General features: G+C 35.8%; 1 protein-coding gene across 1 annotated transcript in view; it reads left to right on the top strand.

Moving 5' to 3' along the window:
- The first annotated feature begins 770 nt into the window (after positions 1 to 770).
- KIF20B (kinesin family member 20B) overlaps positions 771 to 26,836 on the top strand; it is a 73,871-nt gene continuing 47,805 nt past the window's right edge. Inside the window, exons 1-14 of the mRNA XM_065893899.1 lie at positions 771 to 834; positions 4,605 to 4,752; positions 12,940 to 13,026; positions 13,128 to 13,244; positions 14,009 to 14,147; positions 15,034 to 15,218; positions 17,217 to 17,253; positions 17,712 to 17,939; positions 19,474 to 19,585; positions 20,601 to 20,672; positions 20,763 to 20,909; positions 21,563 to 21,725; positions 22,283 to 22,573; positions 26,416 to 26,555. Of these exons, the coding sequence (XP_065749971.1) occupies positions 4,606 to 4,752; positions 12,940 to 13,026; positions 13,128 to 13,244; positions 14,009 to 14,147; positions 15,034 to 15,218; positions 17,217 to 17,253; positions 17,712 to 17,939; positions 19,474 to 19,585; positions 20,601 to 20,672; positions 20,763 to 20,909; positions 21,563 to 21,725; positions 22,283 to 22,573; positions 26,416 to 26,555 (1,865 nt within the window). The 5' untranslated portion in view covers positions 771 to 834; position 4,605. The remainder of the gene's footprint in view (positions 835 to 4,604; positions 4,753 to 12,939; positions 13,027 to 13,127; positions 13,245 to 14,008; positions 14,148 to 15,033; positions 15,219 to 17,216; positions 17,254 to 17,711; positions 17,940 to 19,473; positions 19,586 to 20,600; positions 20,673 to 20,762; positions 20,910 to 21,562; positions 21,726 to 22,282; positions 22,574 to 26,415; positions 26,556 to 26,836) is intronic.

Genomic DNA, 26,836 nt, shown 5'->3' with positions numbered 1-26,836 from the left:
TACAGCAGGGAGAGATGGCCTAAGTAGTAAATACTTGTCATATGACTGTAATAACACCGCATCAAAAGAAGAGGATCACTTTAAAAGAAGCAGATAAGATGTACTGGCACTTACATTTTGGGCACAGCAAAGACCTTGCCTATGCATGGAAGATAGACTGTCACAGTACAGCGCCTCACGCCGGTAGTTGCATTATATTTTCAGAATGGCAAAAACAAGAAAACAAAAAGAGAAAATGCTTTTGAAAATCTTTTCTGGGAAAAATGTATCTCGTCCACGAGGGCCGCTGTGGACGACAGGTAGGATCATGCAGCGAAGGAAGTGACCCTCCGAGTGCGGGCAGCGCTCAAAGTGACTCTCCCGATGCGGAGCCTATTCCGGCCCGCAAGGACAAGGCCTGCCATTCGTTGGCTGGTTCCTAGTTGTAGTCGCGGGGCTAAGTGTGGCAGCTACCTCACCTCGGGGCCTCCGCCACGTCTTTATTGTCTCCAGGATGGAATCCGAGATCCGCGCCGCCGCCAACAGAGGGTGGTACCCACCGCAGCCCCGAGGGAGCGCCCTACCTAGCCCGGCAAGCAGAGCCCCAGGGAAACTCCGCCCACTGGCCGCTCACCAGGCCGCTTCCGCCCATTGGTCGCCCGGCATTCCGAGACCCGCCCCCAAATTTGAAAGCTTCTCCCGGGAGCGGGTGGGAGGGAAGCCCACAGCTCTAGCCGGCTGCGCTCCGGGGCGTCGTTCCGGAAGCTCCGCCCACTCCCAGCGTTCCGTTTGAATTTGAAAACGAAAATAACTTGGTGCTGCTCCCAGGTTGGGCCGGCGGGGCAACGTTTGCAAGTGAGGGTACGCGGAAGGAGGTGGGGGACTGCTCACATACCAGGTGAGGTGAGGAAAGGTCTCAGGCAGTGTGAGCACCTTCCGACGGGGCTCGGGACATCCCTGAGGTTACTCTCAGGAACTGGGTTGCGAAGCAATGAAGACGCCTGGGCCACCGGGTGCGCTTTTGTGGGGGGTTGAGCCGTTGTACTCGCGTTGAGGTTTAAATCTGGTCTCCGCCGCTTATTGGCTGTGTGACGCAAGGCAACGTCTTTAATCTTTCTGGGCCAGTTTCCTCATCTGTATGAGGGGTTAATAATAGAACCTACCTCTTCGGGCTCTTATGAAGATAAAATGATAATATGTAAACCTGTTAGAAAGTGCCGGTGTATAGTAGGCACTAAGTATTTGCAATCATTAATATTTTTATTATTGTTGCTGCTGTTAGTGTTGAGGATCAGGCGTCCATTGCCAAATCTGGTGTCCTGAATCCCCTAAGGTGAGCAGTTTGCTCGGCAAGTGACGTGCTGTTATTTGGGAGGGATGGGGGCCCTGTGGTGGCCGTCTGTGCAGTTATTTACAGGCTGCTGCCGGTGCCCGGGGATCGCCCTTCTTGGGCTTCGCAGTGCTAAGCGGAAGGGGGTGTGTGTGACGAGTGCAGTGACTGCTGTCATCGCCCAGTTTGGGAGGTTTCCCCCATCTCGTTCTACTTTTTGGCTCAGTGATTCCTGCCTGGTGCAGCTCTTTAATATTCCTTACTGAAGGACTAATTGACAAAAGGTCATGCCTTACAGGTTAGCTTATTTTTAATCCCCAAGGTGATCAAACTCAGGTTTGTTTTTGTTCTTAAAACAAGGCAACGTGTTCACCCCGAAGCAGCATAACAGCGTGTACTTTTTATTAGATGTCCAAGACCTGAGACTTCAGCTTGCAAAATAATATAAAGGACTCATCAGTTGTGAAGACTTTTCTTGAGACTATATTTTGTGGATGACATTCAGAAACGTCATTCAGTAGCAGATTTTATTTTTCATCAGTCTTCAACCATGAAATCTCACTGGAGAGAAGATAAAAGATGCTGTTTCTCAGTCGTGGGAACAGCCTTCCGAAATGAGAAATGAGGTCTTGAACCTTGCTGTTGCTAAAGATAATATCAGAAAAGAGTAAGACCAATTTTTTTTTTTTTTTTTTTTGCAGAGACGATTTTATTTATTATTATTAAGCCACTATACAGGGAGTTTTTATCACTACATAAATCTCTGAATTTGTTGTAGGGGATACAGAGTAGTATAAGACAAGGTCCTTGCCCTCAAGAAGTTTCTAGTCTAGTTAGGGAGGCCACACATAAGTAGAAGTTAACTAAAAGTCCAGGAAGTGATAGTATATCTCATTAATTTTATAATTGTTAAGAGGCAGCTTATTCATTGAAAACTGAACATATGAGCACGTACAAACTACTGTAACCTTTTTTAAGGAGGTACAATATTCTTTTTAACTTAGTAATTTCATAAAAGATTTATCAATATGTTTTTTTTTAACCAAAAATTAATTGAAAGCAAAGATTGAAGCTTACCTTCCAGTTTCCTGGGCATTTCTATGAAATTTGAGTTATGAAATGTCAAGCCAGTACTTTCATATTTTTGCACACTTTCCTCCCATATTCTAGATCAGTGATTATTTTTTATTCTATCAGATACCTTTTTTCTTAATTTTCACCCATAAATTGCATGTTTGAAATACTCTATCAAACTGCCTTTAAGTAATTTTCTCATTTTGATTACGTCACTGATTATACAATAAAAAAAGCAATAAAGATATTAAACTTACTTAATTGTATGATTGGTGATCTTGTAGTTTGCTGGGTTTTGTTGAAGGTAAATGTGTAATTTCTTTAACTCTTTTTGCAGTTTAGGAAAAACAAAACCAAAAACAGCCCTGTTGTATTGAATTTGGGGGTTTCAGGACTGATCAAGGAAAAAGATACACCGCAAGGTGGCAGTAACGTACGAGGAGCTTTACTGGGGTAGCACTTTGACAGGCACTTTGCGTGCTTGGCAAGTTGCCCACAGCATGAGACTTTCCAGAGACTAGAGTGAAGGGCCAGTCACCTAGAAGGGGAAGAGGGTAAGGGAATTGGGAGGGGTGGGGGTAATAGGAGAGGGAGCTCTGTGTAAGTGATACATTGCTCAGTAGCACAGTAGGGAGTCACTATGTCAGAGACCTCCAAAGGGTAGCAGTGGCTTGGGGTCTTATAGTCCTGGCTTTTATCTGTGGCTAGCAGATGGTTGGGTGCAGTTTCATGGGATGTGGGAACCAGTTGGGCTCTAAATGGTTAAAAATAGCTTATTTTGGCTATATGTAAAGCAAACAGATGTGTAAAAATTTGAGTTTGACACCTCAGTGGGTTTTGTTTTTTTTTTTTTTTTTTTTTTGCGGTATGCGGGCCTCTTACTGTTGTGGCCTCTCTCTTCCCGGACCGGGGCACGAACCCGTGTCCCCTGCATCGGCAGGCGGACTTTCAACCACTGCGCCACCAGGAAAGCCCCTCAGTGGGTTTTTGAACTAATGATCTTGGCCTGCTGTGAAGAAGTAAACAATGCAGGACCAGTATACAGGGGCCATCTTTGGCTCATTTATTTAACCCCCATGGTTGCCCCTTACTAACTACCTTCTTGAACCAGGAACTCTAGTGGGCAGTCACTGTTCTGAATATTTCATAATATTCAAAGAATAGAGTGCTCTCTCCATTTCTCCCTGGTATTGTTCGCCTAGTAGATTCTCAGTAAATATTTTAATGTTAATATTTTATCAGTGAAGATTACCCCTAAGTTTACCTTTAAATTTAGTGACTTGATGTTTAATTTAGTTGTAATAGTTTACTGATGCATTATTCCATGTTCACCTTAATTTTTAAGACCTGTGATGTATCAGGTACTGTTTTGAATATGTTCACATACGTTATTTCACTTTTTACTTGCATTATTTGGAAGAATTCAGTTGAAAGTAATTGTCCAGATTACCGACTCCTAATTGCTAAAACATTACAAAGTCTGTACGTAACGTTCTTCAGAAGACACTAAATAACTAAAATAACACAAGGTTATAATTTACTCCGCCCTTACTGTTTGATTTCTGAGAGGATTTCAGGCAGAGTCTGAGTGTTTTATACTCTCTTATTTTTTTTTTTTTTATAAATTTATTTATTCATTTATTTATTTTTGGCTGTGTTGGGTCTTCGTTTCTGTGCGAGGGCTTTCTCTAGTTGTGGCAAGCGGGGGCCACTCCTCATCGCGGTGTGCGGGCCTCTGACTGTCGCGGCCTCTCTTGCTGCGGAGCACAGGCTCCAGACGCGCAGAGCTCAGTATTTGTAGCTCACGGGCCCAGCTGCTCCGTGGCACGTGGGATCTTCCCAGACCAGGGCTTGAACCCGTGTCCCCTGCCTTGGCAGGCAGACTCTCAACCACTGCGCCACCAGGGAAGCCCTACTCTCTTATTTTATGGGTTACCTTTACTCATGAAATCTCTTTGGCTGAATCTCCGCATAGGCTGCAGCACATGAATAGTAGTGGTAGGCTGTATCCAGTATTATTTGATTTAAAATCTGTAAATAATTGTCTTTTGTCCTTTCCATGGGTCATCATGTTATAGATGAAATAGTCTAATATTTTCCTTTTGGAAATGTAGTTACATGGCAAGAAGTAGTGGGCTGGACTCACAGACTTTATAAACTATGGATAGCTTATATGCTGATTTATTAAGGTTATCTAAGGAAGTTACTGTTATTCTTGCAGAATGGAATCTAATGTAAATCAAGATGGAGTGCCTAGACCATCTTACGTTTTCAGTGCTGACCCAGTTGCGAGGCCTTCGGAAATAAATTTTGATGGCATTAAGCTTGACCTCTCTCGTGAATTTTCCTTAGTTGCTTCAAGCACTGAGGTAAGTACAAGAAAAGTATTATGTTGATTATCATGATTGAGAGCAAATGGGCACACACACACACACTTGTGGACAGGTACAACTAGAGCAGAGCTTTCCAAACTTTGTAGGTTTAAGGCAAACTTCTATCTCAGCAATTTTTTCATGGTGCCCTAAATACATAACAGTTCCTTTTCACATAGTAGGTGCAGACACCTTAATGACTATTTATGCCCTGACCTAGTAGCCATTTGAGAAAAAAATAACTTAGGAAATTTTTAAATATTAGTTTTCAATAGCCACGGTTAGTTACTAATGGGCAATGTGTGCGTTGGGGGTGCTGTACAACTTCTCAAGCTTTGGGATCAAATTAGACACTGCCACCTGCATTTCCTGTTCTTCATTGTTTTGGGGTCGTACTTGCTTTTTATCACAACCACCACTGGAAAATCCAGCTTCACTAAGATATGACATCATCAAAAGAAATAGTGTGATCTAAGGTTGAAACTGAACTTCTTCAAGCTAATAGTTTGTGGTGTTCAACATGTGTCGAGTACTGCTGTGGTTCCCTCAGAAATGTAAAATATTCCACTATGCCCCTAGGAATTGCAGGCCTTAGTTTAAAAAATAATGCAGATTAAAAAAAAATTAACTTAGTAGTGTTTAAGAAATAAGTCTTTCTACTACCCTACCTACTGTCACTATGTTTGCTGTGTTTATAGACTTTTTCTTATACATTTACTTTCAATCCATTTATATTCTATTTATTACAGATTAGATTATTAATTTCGATGCCTTAGAGAGATGGACTAACCCATTTTATAAAGAAAGATGGAGGGGGAAAGAGGAGTACAGGGAACATAGATAAAAGGATAATAATTATTTAATACCCATCATGTGCTAGGCTCTTTTACTTTAGCTCATTTAATCATAGATAAAGAAGAGAGGAAGGGATAAATGCCTCTTGGTGTATAAATGGAATTATACATTACTAGACTTTTGTGTGTGCCTTCCTTCACATAATACAAGGGTTGGTAAATAATGGCCTGGTTTTATATTTCCTGTTTTTGTATTGCTTACAAGCTAAGAATGGTTTTTATATTTTTAAATGGTTGAAGAAAAAAAATCAAAAGAAAAATCATGTTTCATGACGTAAAAATCAAATATCACAAGTCATCTTCATTGGTTTACTTATTTTCTAGGTCTGCTTTTGCAACAGAGTGGCAGAGTTGAGTAGTTGTGACAGTCTGTAAGAGCCTGTAGAGCCTAAAAATATTAAGTGTTTTTTCTTTACACACAAAAAATTTGCTGATCCCTACTTAGCATGTTGTTTTTGAGATCCATCATGCATCATGTGTCAGTAATTTGTTACTTTTTTTGCTGAATAGTAGTTCATTGTGCAGATATGCCACATATCCATTTACAGTTTGATGGACATATGAGTGATTTCCATTTTGGGGCCGTTATAAATAATGCTTCTCTGAATGTTTATGTGCAAGCCTGTCTGTGAACTTATGTTTTCATTTCTCTTGGGTCGATACTTAGGAGTAATTGTGGGTCACATGGTAAGTGCATATTTAACTTCATAAGAAAACTGAGACTGTTTTCCAAAGCGACTGTACCAGCACCAGCAACGTATGCAGGTTCCAGTTCTTCCACCTCTTTGCCAACACTTGGTAATTTTATGAGTGTGTATAGTACCTTGTTGTGGTTCTAGTCTGCATTTCCCGAAATGAGCACTTTTTCAAGTATTTCTTGGCTATTCCTATACCTTCCCTTGTAAAATGTCTCTTCAAATAATTTCCCTACTTAAAAAAATTAGGTTGTTTGTCTTATTACTGATTTGTGAGAGTTCTTCATGCATTGTAGATACATATCCTTTATCAGATCAATAGTGTCTTGATTAATAGAGGTTTTTAATTTTAAAGAAGTCTAATTTAACTTTCTTTTCTTTTACGGTGATTTCTTTTATAAGTCCTAAGAAATCTTTGCCCAAGGTGGTGAAGGTTTTTTAAAACATTTTCTTCTAGAAATGGTTAGAGCTTTTGTTTTAATGGTTACATTTGTTATCCATCTTGAATTAGTTTTTATGTATAGTTGGTGTAGGGATACAGGTTGATTGGTTGGTTGATTTTTTTATTTTTTTAACCTCCATTTATCTAGTTACTTTAACATTATGTGTTGAAAAGACTTTCTTTTCCCCATTAAATTGGTGTCTTTATTGATAATCAAATGGCTGGGTATCTATGTGTGGATCTGTTTCTGGATTATTCTCTTTCATTGACCTATTTGCTTATCCTTATGCCTATACTTCACTGTCTATTTCTGTAGGTTTATAATAATACGTGGAATCAGGTAGTATGAATTCTCTAAATTTGCTTCTCTTTTTTAGGAATATTTTGCCTTTTCTAGGTTCTCTGTAAATATATTCATAAATTTTAGAATTGATTTACCAGTTTCAACAAAACAGCCTACTGGAATTTTTGACTGGGATTGCATTGAATCTAGAATCAATTTGGAGAGAATTGCTATTTTAATAATACTGGAGAGTTTTAATTCATGATTGTGGTATATTTCTCAATTTATTTAGGTCTCTAAGGTTTTAGCAATGTTTTATACTTCTTTTGTTGAAGGCCCGTGTAGGGGCCTTCAATAGCTTTTGTTAAATATATTCTTAAGCATTTCATGGCATTTGATGCTATTGTAAATTATATTTTTAACAGCTTTATTGAAGTAAAATTAAGATACAATAAGCTGTACATATTTGAAGTATAGTCTTTGACAAGTTTTGACATAATGCATATGCTTGTGAGACTGTCACTACAGTCAAGAATAGTGAATATTTCCATTACTCCTAAAAGTTTCTTTGTGCCTCCTTGTAATCCCTCCCTCCCATCACACCTGCAAGTAACGGCTGATCAAACATTAGTTTGTACTTCTAGAGCTTTATATAAATGTAGTCATAAAGTATGCACTCTTTTCTTACTAAGCATAATTATTTTGAGTTTTATGCATGTTGTGTGTATCAATAGGTAATTCCTTTTTATTGTCCATTGTTTAGATATGCCACAATTCATTTATCCGTTTATCCGTTCACTTGCTGAGGGACATTTGTGTTTATAGTTTCTGGCTATTACAAAGCTTCTAGGAACTTTTGTGTACAAATCTTTATATGGACATATATTTCCTTTATTTTTTTCCCCTTGGATAAATACCTAGGATTGGAATGGCTGGATCATTTTTAAGAAACTACCAAACTTTTCCCAAGTGATAATAGCATTTTATATTCTCAGCGGCAGTGTAGGAGAGTTGAGTTTCTCCACATCTTCACCAACACTTGGTGTCGTCAATCTATTTATTTACTTATTTGTTTTTAAACAGACTATTTTTTAGAACAGTTTTATGTTTACAGCAAAAATGAGCAGATGGTACAGTGATTTTCCATATACCCTCTACCCCCATATAGCTTCCCTCATTATTAACATCTCCTACCAAAGCGGTGCATTTGTTACAACTGTTGAATCTACTCTGACACATGATAATCACCCAGAGTCCTTGCTATATAGTTACATTGTGGTTCACTCTTGGTGCTGTACATTCTGTAGGTCTGAACAAACGTGATGACAGGTAGCCATCATTATGGTATCATACAGTGTATTTTCACTGCCCTAAAATTCATGTGTTTCGCCTGTTTGTCTCTCCCCCACCCCCAGTAACCACTGATCTTTTAACTGTCTCCAAATTGTTGCCTTTTCCAGAGTATCATATAGCTGGGATTATACAGTAGCTATTTCAGATTGGCTTCTTTCAATTAGCAATAGGCATCTAACGTCTTGTCATGGCATCCTCCATGTCTTTTCATGGCTTGATGGTTCATTTGCTTTATTTCTAAACTATATTCCATTGTATGGATGTACTGTATCCTTTGTATGGATATTTTTATGTATTGGTATCAGATAGATATTTGCATTTACCTAATGTCTAAAGATGTTGAATATGTTTTCATGTGGTCATTCATTCACCTATTGAAGGGCATCTTGGTTGCTTCCACGTTTTGAGAACTGTGGATAAAGTTGTTATGAGCATTCACGTGCAGATTTTGTGTGGATGTTAAGTTTTCAATTCCTTTGGTTAAGTACCAAGGAACGTGATTGCTGGAGTGTATGGTACTAATATGTTTAATTTTGTAAGAAATTGCCTATCTTCCAAAATGGGTGTAACGTTTTGCATTCCCACCAGCAGTGAATGAGAGTTCTTGTTGATCCATATCCTCAACAGCACTTGGTGTTGTCAGTGTTCAGATTTTGGCCATTCTGATAGGTGTGTAGTGATATCTCTTTTTAATTTGCATTTTCCTGATGACATACAGTGTGGAACGTCTTTTTATATGCTATTTGTCCTGTGTATATCTTATTTGGTAAGGTGTCTGGTAAGGTCTTTGGCCCATTTTAATCAGTTTGTGTTCTTATTGTTGAATTTTAAGAGTTCTTTGTATATTTGGTAATAGTCCTTTATTTGATATATATTTTTGCACATATTTTCTCCCAGTCTTTTCATTCTCTTTACTATGTCTTTCACAAAGCAGAAAACTTTAATTTTAACGAAGCCCAACTTATCAATTATTCCTTTCATAGATCATTTCTTTGGCATTGAATCACAAAAGTCATTGCCAAAGCCAAGGTCATCCAGATATTTTAAGTTATTTTTGTGAAGGGTGTAAAGTCTATGTCTAGGTTAGTTTTTTTGCATATGGATGTCCAGTTGTTCTAGCACCATTTGTTGAAGAGACTGTCTGCTCCATTGTATTGCCTTTGCTTCTTTGTCAAACATCAGTTGTCTATATTCATGTGGATCCTATTCCTAGGTTCTCTTCTGTTCCATTGCTTCTGTTCTTTTGCCAGTGCTACACTATCTTGATTACTGTAGCTTTATAATATGTCTTGAAGTTGGGTATTGTCGGTCCTCCAACTTTATTCTTTCAATTTTATGCTGGCTATTACGGGTCATCTTTTTATTTTTAGTCATTCTAATAGGTGTGTATTGGTATCAGATTGATATTTGCATTTACCTAATGTCTAAAGATGTTGAATATGTTTTCATGTGGTTATTTGCCTTTTGTATATCTTTGGAGAAATGTCAATTTAAATCTTTTGCCCATTAAATAAAATTGGATTGTTTTCTTATTGAATCTTAAGTGTTCTTTATGTTTTCCAGATACATCTATCTGTCAGATATGTCCTTTGCAAACATTTCCTCTATGGCTTGTCTTTTCATCCCTTAAGTGTTTTTGGAAGAGAAGTTTTTAATTTTGATGAAGTCCATTTTACCAGTTTGTTCTGTTACTATTGTGCTGTTTGTGGCGTATCTAAGAAATCTTTACCTAACTGAAGGCCACAAAGATTTTCTTCTGTGTTTTCTTTCAGAAGTTTTACAGTTTTAATTTTATATTTAGGTCTATGATCCATTTGGAATCAATTTTTTGTATAATGTGAGGTATATATTCAAATTCCTATTTTTTTATTGCATATAGATATCCAGTTGTTCTAGCATAATTTGTTGAAAAAACTATCCTTTCTGTACTGTATTTCCTTTGCACCTTTGTCATAAATTAAATGCCCTTGTATGTGGAGGTTTATTTTTGAATACTCTATGTATTCTGTTTCATTGATCTTTTTGTCTGGCTGCCAATACCCCACTGTTTTGATTACTGTAGCTTTAAAATAAGTGTTGAAATCAGGTGGTAGTGTTAGCCTACCAAATTTCTTCTTTTTCAGAGTTGTTTTGACTGTCCTAGGTACTTTGTATTTCTCTGTGAGTTTTTAAATGAGCTTTTAAATTTCTACCAAAAAAAAAAAAAGCCTCCTGTGGTTTTGATTGCAATTCCATTGAATCTGTAGATCAGTTTTGGAAGAATTGACATATTAACAACATTGAGTCTACCAAATAATGAACAAGGTGTATCTCCATTTATTTTGGTCTCCTTTACTTTCTCTGAGCACTGTTTTTTAGTTTTCAGTATATAGGTGTTTCATATCTTTTGTAAGATTTGTCTCTAAGTAGTTCATAATTTTTGAGGTTATCCTAAATGGTATCGCTCTTTAAAATCAACTTCTATTTCTTGCCAGCATGTAGAAAAACAATTGATTTTTGCATTTTGATCTCCTATTATGCTACGTTGCTAAACTCATTTAATAGTTCTAGTAACATTTTGAAAATGTCAGATTTTTGTATGTTCATGTTGTCTGTGAATAAAGATGATTTTATTTCTACCTTCCCATTCTGGATGCTTTTCCTTTTTTTTCCTTTTCCTCCTCCTCTTCCCTTTCTCTCTCTTCCCCCGCCCTTCCTCCTCCTGTCCCACCTCCTTTCACCTGATTACATTGGCTAAAACCTCTAGAACCTCTAGTACCGTGTTGAATAGAAGTGAGAGCAGAAATCCCTGGGTTGTTACTCATCTTGCTACTCATCTTTGATTCAGTCTTTCATCATTAAGTATGATGTTAACTATAGGTATCTTATAAATGCTCTTTATCAGGTTAAGGAAGTTCCCTTCTATTCCAGTTTGCTAAGAATTCTTATTATGAATGGATGTTGAATTCATATATCAAATTCAAGTCATCATTCAAATGCACTTTTTTTGCATCTATTAGAGATAAAAGTTTCTTCTCATTCTTTTAATGTTTTTAAGTACCCTAATTGATTTTTGAATGCTAAATTGACCTTGCTTTTCTGGGATAAACCATTTTTTGTTAGGATGTACTATCCTGTTTTACATATTAGCTAATATTTTTGTTAGGGGATTTTTGCCTCTTTTTTATTCTGACAGAGAACTTTTATCCAGAATATATTTAAAACAATTACACGTTAATAATAAGAAAACAAACAGTCTAATAAAAGTGGACAAAAGATTTGAACAGACACTTCACAAAAGAAGATATTTGTAGGGTCAATATGCACCTGAAAAGGTGCTCAACATCATTAGTCAAAAGGGAAAGGCATAAATTAAAACCACAATCAGATACCACCCTCACACCCACTAGAATGGCTATAATGAAGAAGACTGGCCACACCACCCCTTGGTGAGCATGCAGAGCAACTAGAATGTTCATCCATTGCTTGTAGGAACAGAAGATGGTACAACCACTTTGGAGAACATTTTGCCTCTACTGTCCCCCCCCTCCCCCACCCCGCTATGCGGGCCTCTCACTGCTGTGGCCTCTCCCGTTGCGGAGCACAGGCTCCGGACGCGCAGGCTCAGCGGCCATGGCTCACGGGCCCAGCCGCTCCGCGGCATGTGGGATCCTCCCGGAGCGGGGCACCAAACCGTGTCCCCTGCTTCGGCAGGTGGTCTCTCAACCACTGCACCACCAGGGAAGCCCATGCCTCTATCTTAATGAAGGATATTGTTTTGTAATTTTTTTCTGAGGGTATCTTTGTCAGGTTGTGGTGACCAGGTTATGGCAAACTCAAAATTCGTTGAAAAGTGTTCTCTCTTCCTTTATTTTCTTAAAGAGTTTGTCTTTAATTTGTGTGATTATATCCTTAAATGTTTGAGAGAATTTACCAATGAATTACCAGGGTTTGGAGTTTTTTTGTGGGATTATTTTGTTTGAATGTAAATTTAATTTCTTTAATAGATATAGGGTTATTCAAATCGTCTACTTCTTGTGTCTTGTTTGGTGAGTTGTGTTTTTCAAGTCATTGTTTCCTTTTTTAAAAAAAACTTTAAAACATTTATTTAAAATTATTTTTTAAAAAATGAACTAAGCTCATTTCTTCCTCAAAGGAAGCAGTAAAGAGAATGCCATACAGCAAAAAAAATTCTAAGTGTGTGATACAATTGAGCATTTGGGTTAATAGACTATTCTGGTTACTTGTGATTTATTCTACATTTCTGTGTTTTAGTGACTTAGAGCCTTGTTATTTGTATTGGTTTTAAAGGTTAGGCTCTTATGGCAAAGAAGCATATTGTAAACTTCAAGTATAAATATAGAAGGCAGAGGAAATTGAGTCTTTTGTGGTATTTTTGTTTTTTTAAAAACAGATTTGTTTTTCTTTAAACATATAAAGTGGTTAAAACAGAAGAGTCACTGTTTGCTTAGAGGTTTTGTATAATCTCAGATTGTTTTATAGCAATCAGCCACTTTAAAGAAAGATGATCTCTGAAAAGACATATTTTTTATTTTTAAAATATTTTCTCCTTTTAAGGCAAGCAGTTTGGAATCCAAAGATTATCTCCAGGTTTGTCTTCGAGTAAGACCATTGACACAGTCAGAAAAAGAACATGAGTCTGAGGTTTGTGTTGAATTTAATATGTTTTACTTCCATTAAATGGGCAAAATACCATTGTTTTAATTTACTTATTGTTAGTTTTTATTTATTTATTTGTGTTCTAGGGCTGTGTGTATATTCTGGATTCACAGACCATTGTGCTGAAGGATCCTCAAAGTATCCTTGGTCGATTAAGTGAGAAAAGCTCTGGGCAGATGGCACAGACATTCAGTTTTTCCAAGGTAGGTACCCATGTGAAATGGAAGATTTTTCTTTTCAGGAAAAGAAACTTGGCTTAGGCTAAATTGCTACCTAATTATATATAATGAACTATATACATCTTGTGCTTATGAAACTTAGATCTTAGGTACTGGTATTTTTTTCTCAATGGTAGGACTCAAATTTCAGGTGTGTAAATATATAATTGGAAGTGAGAAAATCTTTGTAGAGTTCTTGCAATCTTTTTTTGGTGGAGGGAAGTATCCTTTTCAAAATCTAGGTGAAAAGTTATTGGTTGGGGGCTTCCCTGGTGGCACAGTGGTTGAGAATCTCCCTGCCAATGCAGGGGACACGGGTTCGAGCCCTGGTCTGGGAGGATCCCACATGCCGTGGAGCAGCTGGGCCCATGAGCCACAGCTACTGAGCCTGCGTGTCTGGAGCCTGTGCTCCGCAACAAGAGAGGAAGCGACAGTGAAAGGCCCGCGCACCGTGATGAAGAGTGGCCCCCGCTTGCCACAACTAGAGAAAGCCCTCGCATAGAAACGAAGATCCAACACAGCCAAAAAAAAAAAAAGTTATTGGTTGGGTCAGATTTCTATCTTGAAAGCTTTTTGAAAGTAGTTAAACTAGCAGGTGTATTTGTGGGAATTGGGGATATGGCAACTATTTTAAGAATGAATCTTGTAGGACAAATCTTTTAAATATTAAAAACATGAAAGGGTAGAACTCATTGTGGATATTAACTTGAACATTCTAAAAAGATTTTTTTTAAAAAATGCTTGTTTAGGTTTTTGGCCCAGAAACTACACAGAAGGAATTCTTCCAGGGTTGCATTCTACAGCCAGTTAAAGACCTCTTGAAAGGACAAAGTCGGCTGATTTTTACTTATGGGCTAACCAATTCAGGAAAAACTTATACATTTCAAGGTAAATAGTTTTATTTTTGCTAGAAAGGAAGAAAGAGGCACTAATAATGTACTCATTTTCATAATACTTCTTATAGTTATGTTTCCTTTGCCTAGCACATTTGCTCCATTTTTAATAGTAATAGCATATTGAATGTGTATTGCCAATGGCTTTTAATTCAGATCGACTACTTTACCCATATGTAGAGAATTACATGATGATAAAAACTCAGAAGGGGGCTTCCCTGGTGGTGCAGTGGTTAAGAATCCACCTGCCAATGCAGGGGACACGGGTTCGAGCCCTGGTCTGGGAAGATCCCACATGCCACGAAGCAGCTAAGCCTGTGCGCCACAACTACTGAGGCTGCACTCTAGAGCCCGTGAGCCACAACTACGGAAGCCCACACACCTAGAGCCCATGCTCTGCAGCAAGAGAAGCCACTGCAATGAGAAATCCACGCACCACAACGAAGAGTAGCCCCCGCTTGTTGCAACTAGAGAAAGCCCATGTGTAGCAACGAAGACCTGACGCAGCCAAAAATAAATAAATTAATTAATTTAAAAAAAAAAAACCTTAGAAAAAGGATTGATGTGACATGGGGAATTAAGCATGGATAACCATGGAAACACTTTATATTTTATTTTACTTTTATACTTTGTGATAATGAATGATAGCCAATCTTAAAGCCTGATCTGAATGTAAAATTTCAGGTTTTGCATCAGAATAATAGTTGATAAAATGTCAGTTATACAGTGAAGACCAAAATGATGGAAAACCGAGTAATCCTTCAACTTCTCTCACTTTTGTCTCACCTTTTTACTCTTGCCTGTTAGTGGTATAAAAGGAGCCTTGGTAGTTCAAGAATGTTTTTTTCTAAGAGAGTATAAAACAAAAATTCTTTTCATAGGCACAGAAGAGAATATTGGCATTGTACCTCGAACTTTGAATGTATTATTTGATAGTCTTCAGGAAAGACTGTGTACAAAGATGACCCTTAAACCACACAGGTCCAGAGAATACTTACGTTTATCACCAGACCAAGAGAAAGAAGAAGTAGCTAGCAAAAGTGCATTGCTTCGACAAATTAAAGAGGTATGGGAGTATTTTAGTATGTAAAATATACATAATCCTGACCTTTTAGTAGCTCTTTAGTTTGTTTCAGCCTATATTAGACTGTTTTGTGGTGCTTGTGGCTATTGTCTTTTCTTTTTGAGAAAAGTATTAAAAGCTTTTTTGAAGTCATCTCTTCTTATTTCATACTGTACAAACAGCAGAAATGTTTAAACAATACAAATGTAAATGGTTCTTAAATCTTTTTTGGTTGCTGTAGAAACAGCAGCTTTCTATATAATGATTTTTTTTAATTCTTTTTTTTAATTGTAAAAGTAATATGTATACACAAAATCTAAACAAGAGGATGTGAAAAATAAAAGTGAAAATTTCCTATAATTCCATTCCTGAAGAGGAAACCAATATTAGCAGAAATGAACATATCCTTTTTGATCTTTTTCTCTCTGTACACACAAAAAAATCTATGTACAGAGCTTTCTGTATGTGTCTATATATACACACAGAAACATAGTCATATATAGTTGCATGTATCTTCATATCTTTTTCTCTATATGTAGGATATGGTCTTTTTTTTTTTGCGGTACGCAGGCCTCTCACTGTCGTGGCCTCTCCTGTTGCGGAGCACAGGCTCCGGACGCACAGGCCCAGTGGCCATGGCTCACGGGCCCAGCCGTTCTGCGGCATGTGGGATCCTCCTGGACCGGGGCACGAACCTGTGTCCCCTGCATCGGCAGGCGGACTCTCAACCACTGCACCACCAGGGAAGCCCTGGTCTTTTTTTTTTTTTAACAAAAATGAGATTTTATTATACAGACATTCTGTAACTTGCTCTTTCATTTAACATGTCGTAAATCTTTTACTACCTTAATTCATGTGTCTTATCTGTTAGGTTATGTTTTTTCCTCTTTTCTTTCTTCTTTTTAATAGTTTTTTATTTAATAAATTTTTTTTTATAAAGTATTCTTGTCTATTTATTCCTTCTTTGCCTTGTGGATTTTGTGTTATGCTTTCAGACATTTATTTTATCTATTTAAAATTGTTAAAAACTATTAACAGTCTTTATAAATATATTCAAAACACTGATGGGGATTTTCTTCTTAAAGTAATTTAGAAATCAGTGTTTCAAGGTAATAAAATATTGTTGCTCAGTGGAGAGCAAAGTTCAGAATCCATGATTATGGTCTCTGCAAGTAAAATTGTGAGTATTTTAACAAAATTTATGGAGATTGGTGGATAATTGCATGGATAATTCATAGAGGAAATTAAAGTCATTAATAATGAGAAAAACTTTCCCTAACAAGTTACCTGGTTAAAACAAAGTATTATTTTGCCTATGAAATTATTAAAATTTTAAAAACTTGAGATATGCACTTTTTTTAAAAGTTCTTTTTATTGAGGTATAGTTGATGTACAATATTATAGAAGTTTCAGGTGTACGATGTGAAATACACACTTTCACTTTCATATATTGGTTGTAAAATGTCTCTCTCCAAAGCAATTTGGCAATACTATACTAAGAGTGAGAACTTTAAAATAAGTTCATATTTTCATCCACCAATTCAGATTTAGGTATATGGCCTAAGGGAACAATTAAATTACAGAAGAAAAAAATAATATATTAAGATGTTTATCTTAGTATTATTTAGTTAAGTCATTTCACATCACATCTCTTCAGTTAGGCAGCCACCAAATGTTTACAAATAATTTTTAATTATAGAGAGAAAAAGCTTACAATGGAATAAGTGTAGGGAAAAATATAGAAGGGACTATATTGAAATTTTACTAGTAATTGCCTCTGAGTGGCAGTGATTATATATGATGATATTCTTTTTAATATTTTCTGTGGTTTCCCAAATTTCCTATTATTAGGATGTATTATTTCACTAGGAAGGAAATTAATAGAGGTCGTTGAATTGAGTAGATGAAAGGCAGGTGGCTTACTTGGATAGGTAATTAATAAGCTGGTTATTTAATCTTAACTAACAATGTTTTTTAACTTTTCAAAAAAATCTTTTTCAGGTTGTTATGCATAGTGACAGTTATGATACTCTTTATGGTAAGGTTTCCTTTCTCATTTACTTTTAAAATGTTGATTATTTGAAAAGCTTTTAATTTTTGAATCACTTCTGGTGATTTAATTTCTTTAATAAACAGTAATACTTGGAAAATGGTACATAACTATATCAGTCATTGTAAAGTTTTATTTTGACTTAATAAATAAGTCCCTTTCACTGGTTAACTTTCATGTTGTTTCGAGAGAGACACTATTTTTCCTTTGTCCTTTATGTTTAATTTTTACGTAAAATTATTTTTACATTTATTAGCGTACTTGCAGAAAAGAAAAGAAAGATAAGCGGATTTTGGTTAATACAAATATTTATATCTGCTTTGGTCCAAAAAGTTTTTAACATTGCTGGTCAAAAGATTAAGGATACTTAGTTTTTCAAGTTCAGGAGTCTTGATCTATCCTATTGTCTCATTTAATTTTGTGATTATCTTTTTTATTTTCTGTAGGAGGTTTAACAAACTCTTTGAATATCCCAGAGTTTGAAGAGTCCGTGAGAGATTGTGAACACGCGAGCTTGAATATGGATAATAATATAAAATTTTCTGTGTGGGTTTCTTTCTTTGAGATTTACAATGAATGTATTTATGATTTGTTTGTTCCTGTCTCATCTAAATTCCAAAAGAGAAAGATGCTACGCCTTTCCCAAGATGTAAAGGGCTATTCTTTTATAAAAGGTATACTAGTGAGTATTTTTTACTTTATTGCTCTGAAATTCCTTTCTAGGCTTTGTTATAGGAAAGCAGACTGGAAATTGAAAATTTTTATACTAATTATTTTTCATTTTTTAATCTATTTATTTTTGGCCACATTGGGTCTTCGTTGCTATGCACAGGCTTTCTCTAGTTGTGGCGAGCAGGGGCTGCTCTTCGTTGCAGTGCACGGGTTTCTCATTGTGGTGGCTTCTCTTGTTGCAGAGCACGGGCTCTAGGCACGTGGGCTTCTGTAGTTGTGGCACACGGGCTCAGTAGTTGTGGCTCGTGGGCTCTAGAGCACAGGCTCAGTAGTTGTGGTGCTCGGGCTTAGTTGCTCTGTGGCATGTGGGATCTTCCCGGACCAGGGCTCGAACCCGTATCCCCTGCGTTGGCAGGCGGATTCTTAACCACTTCACCACCAGGGAGGTCCTGTATACTGATTATTAACATCAAAATAATAGTTTGTGCTTTGAAAGTATGTTTTGGTATGTTAATTAAACTTGAAGGTGAAGGGGTCTAGTTTAATGTTGTATTTGCTAGAGTATTATTGATTGGATTTTAGGGGATGGGAAAAGCTATGTGTGTGGGTATTCACATTATTCTGCTGCTTTGTAACAGTATTTAAACTTCAGAGCTATGTATCAGTAAATGCTTCTGTTCCATAGTGCTGTTTTTCCAACCTTTTAAAAATCACTACCCCACAGTAGGAAATACATATTAATAACATCATGATCCTGTACCTGCATGTGTATATATATACATATATACAATTGAAAAGTTTCATTAATTATACTTACCCTTACTACAAGGAATGCACTTTGTTGTTTTCTATATTGTACCTCATTTTTACAAAATGCTAGTTGTGACTCAATAAATTTGACTTCATGACTCACAAATGAATTGCAGTCTATAATGTCTCATAGCTAGGTAATTTTCTAGGTTTAATCTGTAATGTATTTTGTCTTTTTTTTTCTGGATGTCTAATTGTAAGGAATCTTACCTATTTTTAATTTTCCCTTTGGCAGATTCTGTTGAAGAACATTTACTTTCTGTGTTTGTACTACTTAAATACTGGAAAATCATTATAATATCCTCTTCGTGCATACTTCTTTTTTTATATTTATTTATTTGGCTGCATTGGGTCTTAGTTGTGGCATGCGGGATCTTCATTGCAGCGCGTGGTCTTCTCTCTAGTTGTGGCATGTGGCCTCTAGAGCGTGCGGGCATAGTTGCCCCATGGCATGTGGGATCTGAGTCCCCCGACCAGAGATCGAAACCACGTCCCCTGCATTGGAAGGCGGATTCTTAACCACTACACCACCAGGGAAGTCCCTTGTGTAATTCTTTTCTAATGCAGTATGGAATAGCTGAGTTGACTGTACCTAGGGCGTGTTATTAAAAGAAAGATTTTATTATATGTCTTTGGGAAAGAGATTACATATCTTCAAAGAGATTACATTGTACTGCAAATGCTGTGTTTTTATAAATTGATATGTGTCCTCTTTATTTTTTAAAGATCTACAGTGGGTTCAAGTATCTGATTCCAAGGAAGCATATAGACTTTTAAAACTAGGAATAAAGCACCAGAGTGTTGCTTTCACAAAACTGAACAATGCTTCCAGTAGAAGGTAAGGAGTAAACCCTGTGGTGTAAGCCTGAGGTGTGCTAATTTAAACACAACTAATTTAAGATTAAAGTGGACAGTAGGTTCTCTGATATATTAAATGAATTCATAGGCATAAAAACATTCTGTAAACTGAAGAGCACTAAACACATAAGATTATCAGGACTGTTTCTTGTTCTAATGTAAGATTTACTAATATACACTCAGTCTGAGGTATTTTTACTCTTTCTGAATGTGAATATCTAAGCTCAGTATTTTAGTTACCTGTAACGGTGGACTTTTCTCTGTGTTTTTCCTACTTACCCCATGAACACAGACACTATATGCATACTGAGTTGGGCCAAAATCTCAAAGGGCTAAGGAAGGATTTTTTTTAATGTTTATGATATATGATATACATATCACGTATCATATATGATATGTGATATATATATCACATATCATATGTATGATATATGTTTTTGTATAGCTAAAGGAAAAGGAAGGATGTTTTTGATGGAAGGGATTGGTGGATGAGAGGCAAAAGAAAATAAGTTTAAGTTTATACTTAAAACAGGTTTTCTCTTAAGGGGGAAAGAACCCTGTCCCCCATGTGTGGAGTGAAGGTAATATATAATCCAGATAAGCCTGTATTTAGGCCAGATATATACTTTGCTTTAGGTATATATTCAAAGTAGATTAGCTGTAAATAATACCATTTTAACTAGTAATATCTCTGCAAGCAAATTGAGACTTTATTATAAATGATTTCGTTAATAGAAATAAGAAGAGGAGTAGGTTTGAAGGATTTGGGGCTAAGTGCAAGAAAGATAAGATATTTTGTTTTAGGTAGTTGGGTGGTATGTAGGTGATAGTGGAGCACTGAATTGAAATATCTGACAGCTAGTTGGAGAATGCAGTGCTGGAGCTATGGCTAGTATTAGGATATAAATAGATGTTGATTTAGATGCTTGTCTCCTATTTAGAATGCAGAAATTAAAAGTGAACGATAATATTTGATCTTTGTTTACTTCTTTTAGTCACAGCATATTCACTATTAGAGTATTACAGATTGAAGAATCGGAAATGCCTCGTGTAATGCGAGTCAGTGAGTAAGTTGAGCATTCTTTAAATTGTAATTATTCTGAATTGTTTTGTTTTGAAGAATTTTTTTAGGTTTTTTTTTTTTTTTTTTTTTTTAGATTGTCTTTATGTGATCTTGCTGGTTCAGAACGAAGCATGAAGACACAGAATGAAGGTGAAAGGTTAAGAGAGACTGGGAACATCAACACTTCTTTATTGACTCTGGGAAAGTGTATCAATGTTTTGAAGAACAGTGAAAAGTCAAAGTAAGAGTTGCTGAACATGTTATTAGCATATTAAGTATTACAATATTTAGACCTTCAGCTTTGCTGGTTTTAGAAAGTTCTCTTGTTTTTAACTTGCTTCTTATGACTATATATGGATTGTAATTAAAATTACTTAGAAATCTTGGATTAAAAAAATGATAGAAATAAAAAAAATGTCAGTCAATGCCAGTGGCTCATCAAGTAAACACAATATTTTCCATAGCAAATATATATCAACAGACATCTTGGATAGTGCTTCTGATGATGCTGGTTTAGCATCTAAAACCACGTTATTCTTATTAATGCATTCTGTTTTTCTAGATGTGATAGATTTCTGCATTAATTGTGAATCAGCCTATACCATTTCTAGTTAAGGTGTATATATTGTGTGATTGGCCTACACTAGAAAACACAACCCGATTCAATATGACTTTCTTTACATTTTGCCTAGTATTAGAATTACTATTATAACTAGTAGTAGTATTTAAAGAAAACAACATGAATAAACAGAAAATGATTATTATGGGTGGAACTAATTATTAACCTAGAATTTAAGTCCATGATAGCTATATTATTTCTTTGTAAAATTTATCAGCATACTGACTTCATGAGACATGTTTTAACTTACAGGTTTTTGAAAAATTTTTCCGTAGGTTTCAACAGCATGTGCCTTTCCGGGAAAGTAAACTGACCCACTATTTTCAAAGTTTTTTCAACGGTAAAGGGAAAATATGTATGATTGTCAACATCAGCCAATGTTTTCTTGCCTACGATGAGACACTCAATGTGTTGAAGTTCTCAGCCATTGCACAAAAAGTAAATATAATTAAATTTCTGCACAATTTATTAAGCTTCTTATCATTAGAGTATTAATTATTTTTTTCTTGGAGTAGTTAATACATTTTGCAATAGCTCTAAACCTAGAAAATAACTGAAAATTTAAAATGTAATGCTTGATCAAGTAGTAGGACATAGGAAAAATATTGAAAGTAACCCCTGCTTAAGAGTAAAATGACCTCAGTAATAAATAAACTTACCCATTACAAATTTCGAGTAATTCTTGCAGCAAATTGTCAGCTCTGCTGTCCATCTGGTTCATTTAGTGGCTAATCAGGAAACCCCCTGCTAGGAATAGTATTGATACTAAGGACTTAACCCAGGAAAGTAAATTAATCTGTAGTATACATGTATAATTAGCTTTTTTCTTATCAAATATTTATTTAAGGATGCTGATTCCTTCTTGCATGTTCGTTTGCATTGTTTTTGTTTTTTAATTCTCAAGTTGTCATTTGACTTAAATTTATAAAATTTTTGTTTTGTGTGGACAGTTCTTGCCTTTTCTGTTTTAAAAGTTACATTGAATATTTTAACAGGTTTGTGTTCCAGACACTTTAAATTCCTCTCAAGAGAAATCATTTGGACCTGCCAAATCTTCTCAAGATGTATCACTAGATATTAATAGTTCAGATAATAAAATACTAAATGAAAAGAGATCCACAATTTCATGGGAAAATAGTCTAGAAGACGTGGTGGAAGATGAAGATTTGGTTGAGGATCTAGAAAAAGCTGAAGAAAAGCAAAATGTGGAAAGTGAATTTACTGATGAAGATCTAGATAAAACATTAGAGGATGATAAGGCTTTCAGTAGCCATGAGGAGAAGAGAGTATGTATTAAGAACTCATATTCTAAAGTTGGCTTATTTATTATTCTGAAGTTAGGGTTAATAATTCTTCAGGCTGTTTCTCTCATTTTTTTAACAATACACTAATTTTGTCTTTCATCTTCATGTTTTGAAAATTTTCACATCCACAGAAAGAATAATACAATGAATATGCATTTGCACTTCACCTGAATTTGCCAGTTGTTAACATTTTATCATATTTACTTTAATTCTCTTTCTGTGAGTGTGTGAATACACATCTTTTTGGTGTATCATTTGAAAACAGGATGCAGACATAATGACACCTTACAAATAACTACTTCAGCATGCTTCCCAAGAACGTGGACATTTTCCTCATGATCAAAAGACCATTTTCATACCTAAGCAATTTCACATTGATACAATAACGTAATGTTATATTGTCCATATTGAGATTTATCCAGTGGTCAGTATTTCCTTTATAGCCACTTTGTTATCGATCTACAACCAAAGTTAATGCATTGCTTTTGATTATCATGTTTCTTTAGTTAATCTCTAATCTAGTGTAGATGTTTTTGAAAAATTGTGGTGAGTTGTCTTGTAGAGTATCTCCAGTCTGGATCTGTCTTATTATTTCCTGATTCAGGTTTAACACTTTAGATAAGCCTATCATATAGGTGAAGTTGTGAATTTCCCATTACATCACATCAGGAGGCAGCTGATGTCTGATTTCCCCATTTTTGGTGATGCTAAATTTTGCTCATTTGGTTAAGGTTTTGTGTTTAGATCTCTCTTCATTGTAAAAGCGTATCATCTGTGAAGATGCTTTGACACCATGTGAATATCTTGTTCCCCAGTATCCTTTCACCCAGTGATTTTAGCATACTCCACCAAACTTTTACTTTGCAGTCTTAAGTACAATTGTGCAAAATGTCTGCCCAGTACTGATTATCCTATTTATTCAAAAACAAAAATTATTTGGCTGTCTTATGTTTATGGTAAACAAGATTTAATGCTGGTTCTTTTTTTTAAATTAATTTATTTTTGGCTGCGTTTTGTCTTGGTTGCTGCACGCGGGCTTTCTTTAGTTGCAGCGAGCGGGGGCTACTCTTAGTTGTGGTGTGTGGGCTTATTGCGGTAGCTTCTCTTGTTGTGGAGCATGGACTCTAGGCACGCGGGCTCAGTAATTATGGCTCACAGGCTCTAGAGCACAGGCTCAGTAGTTGTGGCTTATGGGCTTAGTTGCTCCGTGGCATGTGGGCTCTTCCCAGATCTGGACTTGAACCGGTGTCCCCTGCCTTGGCAGGCAGATTCTTAACCACTGCACCACCAGGGAAGCCCAGTGGCAGTTCTTTTATCCTCTGTCTGAATACAATTCACACATATATTTAAGTTGTTATTAATCCTGAAATGTAGATCATGTCCACAGTACCAGTTCCCCTCATTAACTGCTCATAACTATTACATATGTATACATGGAGTATTCTTACCAGCGTCACAGGAACACTAGTAATCCTGTGCTCATGGATGTGCTTCAGTGGTATTGCCTCATCTGACATCATAGTACTCTTTTGGACTGTAGAAGTCTAAGTAGATGGATGATGTATTGAGTTAAATACTCTCATTTTAATAGTTTATTTCAGTGTCCCTGAAAGCTATAGTTGTGCCTGTGTTGTTAGGAAATGAAAATGAAAGCTTCAGATGCCACTAGTCTCAGTTAATCTGGTTACTATGTGATTGGACCGTGTTTACCTTGGATCTCTGTAATGTAGTACTTCCCTCAGTGACAAAATGAGCCGTTAATAGTCCTATTTTAGGTTTTATTGATCTTCTCAAAACTGAAATTTATATAGAATATCCATTAAACTTAAAATGTTAGTAGAATTTCAGAATTTATTAGGGAAAAATAGTGTAGTTTATAAAGGATTATATAGTGTAAATGCATATCTTATAATGTTGACTAGGTACTTTATTTATTTATTTATTTTATGACTAGGTACTTTAAAATTTAATCGAGGTTTTTTCCTAATATTTAAAAAAATGATTATAGACTTTGCATGCTTTACATTATTAGCATTTTAATTAGAGGATTGTATTAAAGATCATTATGAAATATATTGATATTAGCATATTTACACTTAGAATTCATTTAACTAGGCTAATCAACCAGAATTTTTTTCACCAAAAACTTTGTCAGATGCTAACAATGATAGAAAACTAATTGTTGTTGAGAATTATTGAAAGAAACCAATTTTCCAAGGTTTCCCACATTCATGCAGATTTCTCTAAGTCTCCCACATTTCTTCTTCAGTAGTTATTATTTATTATTTTAAACAGTGGGAAAGTCTGTGGTTATTCAAAATTATAAAAGTATTATATAATCTTGGTGGAATCTAGAAAAAGAAAAAGAGGAAAATAATTAAATATAAATCTCTCTCTAATCTACTGCTCACGTTAGTAGGTTTTTACTATACATTATAATATTGTAACCTAATTTTCTTCACTTAAAAATAAATTGTGAAAAGTATGAATTATAAATACGTCATCATAATTCATTACAGTAGTTTACTGTATGATGGTACCATAGTTGAACCCATCTCTTTGACTGTTGAGCTGGGTTTCACTTTTTCTTTGTTTACATACAACCACTCACTGTTGCAAAAAACACAGTGACCATTCTTACAGCCAAAACGCTGGGTCCTATTATATAATTAATTCCTCAGTATAAGTTCTTAGAAGCAGAATTTCAAAGTCAGGATATCTATAGAAATATTTTCAAATACAAAATTGAAAAACTGAAAGATCTGTAACTTTGAGAGAGTTTATTAATTTATTATTGAGAAACTTTAATCAAAAACCTTGAAAAAGAATATTAGGCTTTTTTCTTGAATGCTATAATTTATTACATATCTATGCTGGCTATGATGTCAAGTTGTAATTGCCTTATTGTTCATTGTCTGTATTACGTGATTAATTATGTATGTGCTTTCAAAGACAGAGTTGTTGCTCACATTTGAATAGTTACAAAAGCCCAATAGGATAAGTTTTTAAATTTATTTTATTATTTATTTATTTATTTTTGGCTGTGTTGGGTCTTTGTTGCTGTGCACGGGCTTTCTCTAGTTGTGGCGCGCGGGCTTCTCATTGCGGTGGCTTCACTTGTTGCAGAGCACGGGCTCTAGGCGCACGGCCTCAGTCGTTGTGGCTCGCGGGCTCTAGAGCACAGGCTCAGTAGTTGTGGCTCACGTGCTCTAAGCCCCGGACCAGGGCTTGAACCTATGCCCCCAGCATTGGCAGGCAGATTCTTAACCACTGCACCACCAGGGAAGTCCCCAATAGGTTAAGTTATGTAACATTCTCTTTGTCATTTTGGAACGTGTTTGGGGGTTCTTAGTAACCACTCCATATAATACTTCAACTTTATATTTTGACAGACTAATTTTAAACTCAAACTTAAGCATGTACCACAGACCTGGTCTTTACTTTCTCCACCTAAGAAATGTGGATGCTGCTACCAAGCTTACAGAGGGTTGTGTGGATTAAATGAAATAAAATATGAACTCCCCAAAGTAGTTTCTGGTAGATAATAGATGCTCAAATTTTATTTTCTCTTCTTTCTTTGTGTAGCTAGACAGTGAGACATTTGAATTACTGTATATCTGTTTCTAAAACGTGGAGAGGCGTATTTGATTTTTCAGATTATTGAATCTCTGCAAATACATAATTTTCAGTGAAAATATCATCTCCAACAAAAGGGTGCATAATTACAACCTAAATGGAAAAAGTTTTATTTTTGAACACTTGGACAGTCTTTCTCTTGGAATATATTTGTTTTTTTAATTAGAATTTTAATATTTATATTTTAGAAACTTTTGGATTTAATAGAAGACTTGAAAAAAAAACTAATAAATGAAAGAAAAGAAAAGTTAACATTGGAATTTAAAATCCGTGAAGAAGTTACACAGGAGTTTACTCAGTATTTGGCTCAACGGGAAGCTGACTTTAAGTAAGTTTTTTCGTTCATGTCCTGGTAAAAATTGAGAATTTTATTTACTTGTTTAAATTTTTTTTTGGGGGCTTTTTATTTTATATTAGGTGACTTCTGAATTATGACCTTCATGCAGGCTTAAAAATAGCTGTTACTAATCCCCATGGTGATTGTGAATTATACATGAATGATTATTTAAACTGACTTTTAATTTATAATGTACTTAATCTTAGAAATTTAAAATAAAAGCACGAAGTAGTGCTTTTTCTGTTTCTTAATGGGATTAATTTCTGTTATGA

Source organism: Phocoena phocoena, chromosome 16 (genome assembly GCF_963924675.1).
Source record: "Phocoena phocoena chromosome 16, mPhoPho1.1, whole genome shotgun sequence".
NCBI classification, from domain to species: Eukaryota; Metazoa; Chordata; class Mammalia; order Artiodactyla; family Phocoenidae; genus Phocoena; species Phocoena phocoena.
Note: the sequence above shows the minus strand (reverse complement) of the source record. Positions and strands in the feature narration are given on the sequence as shown.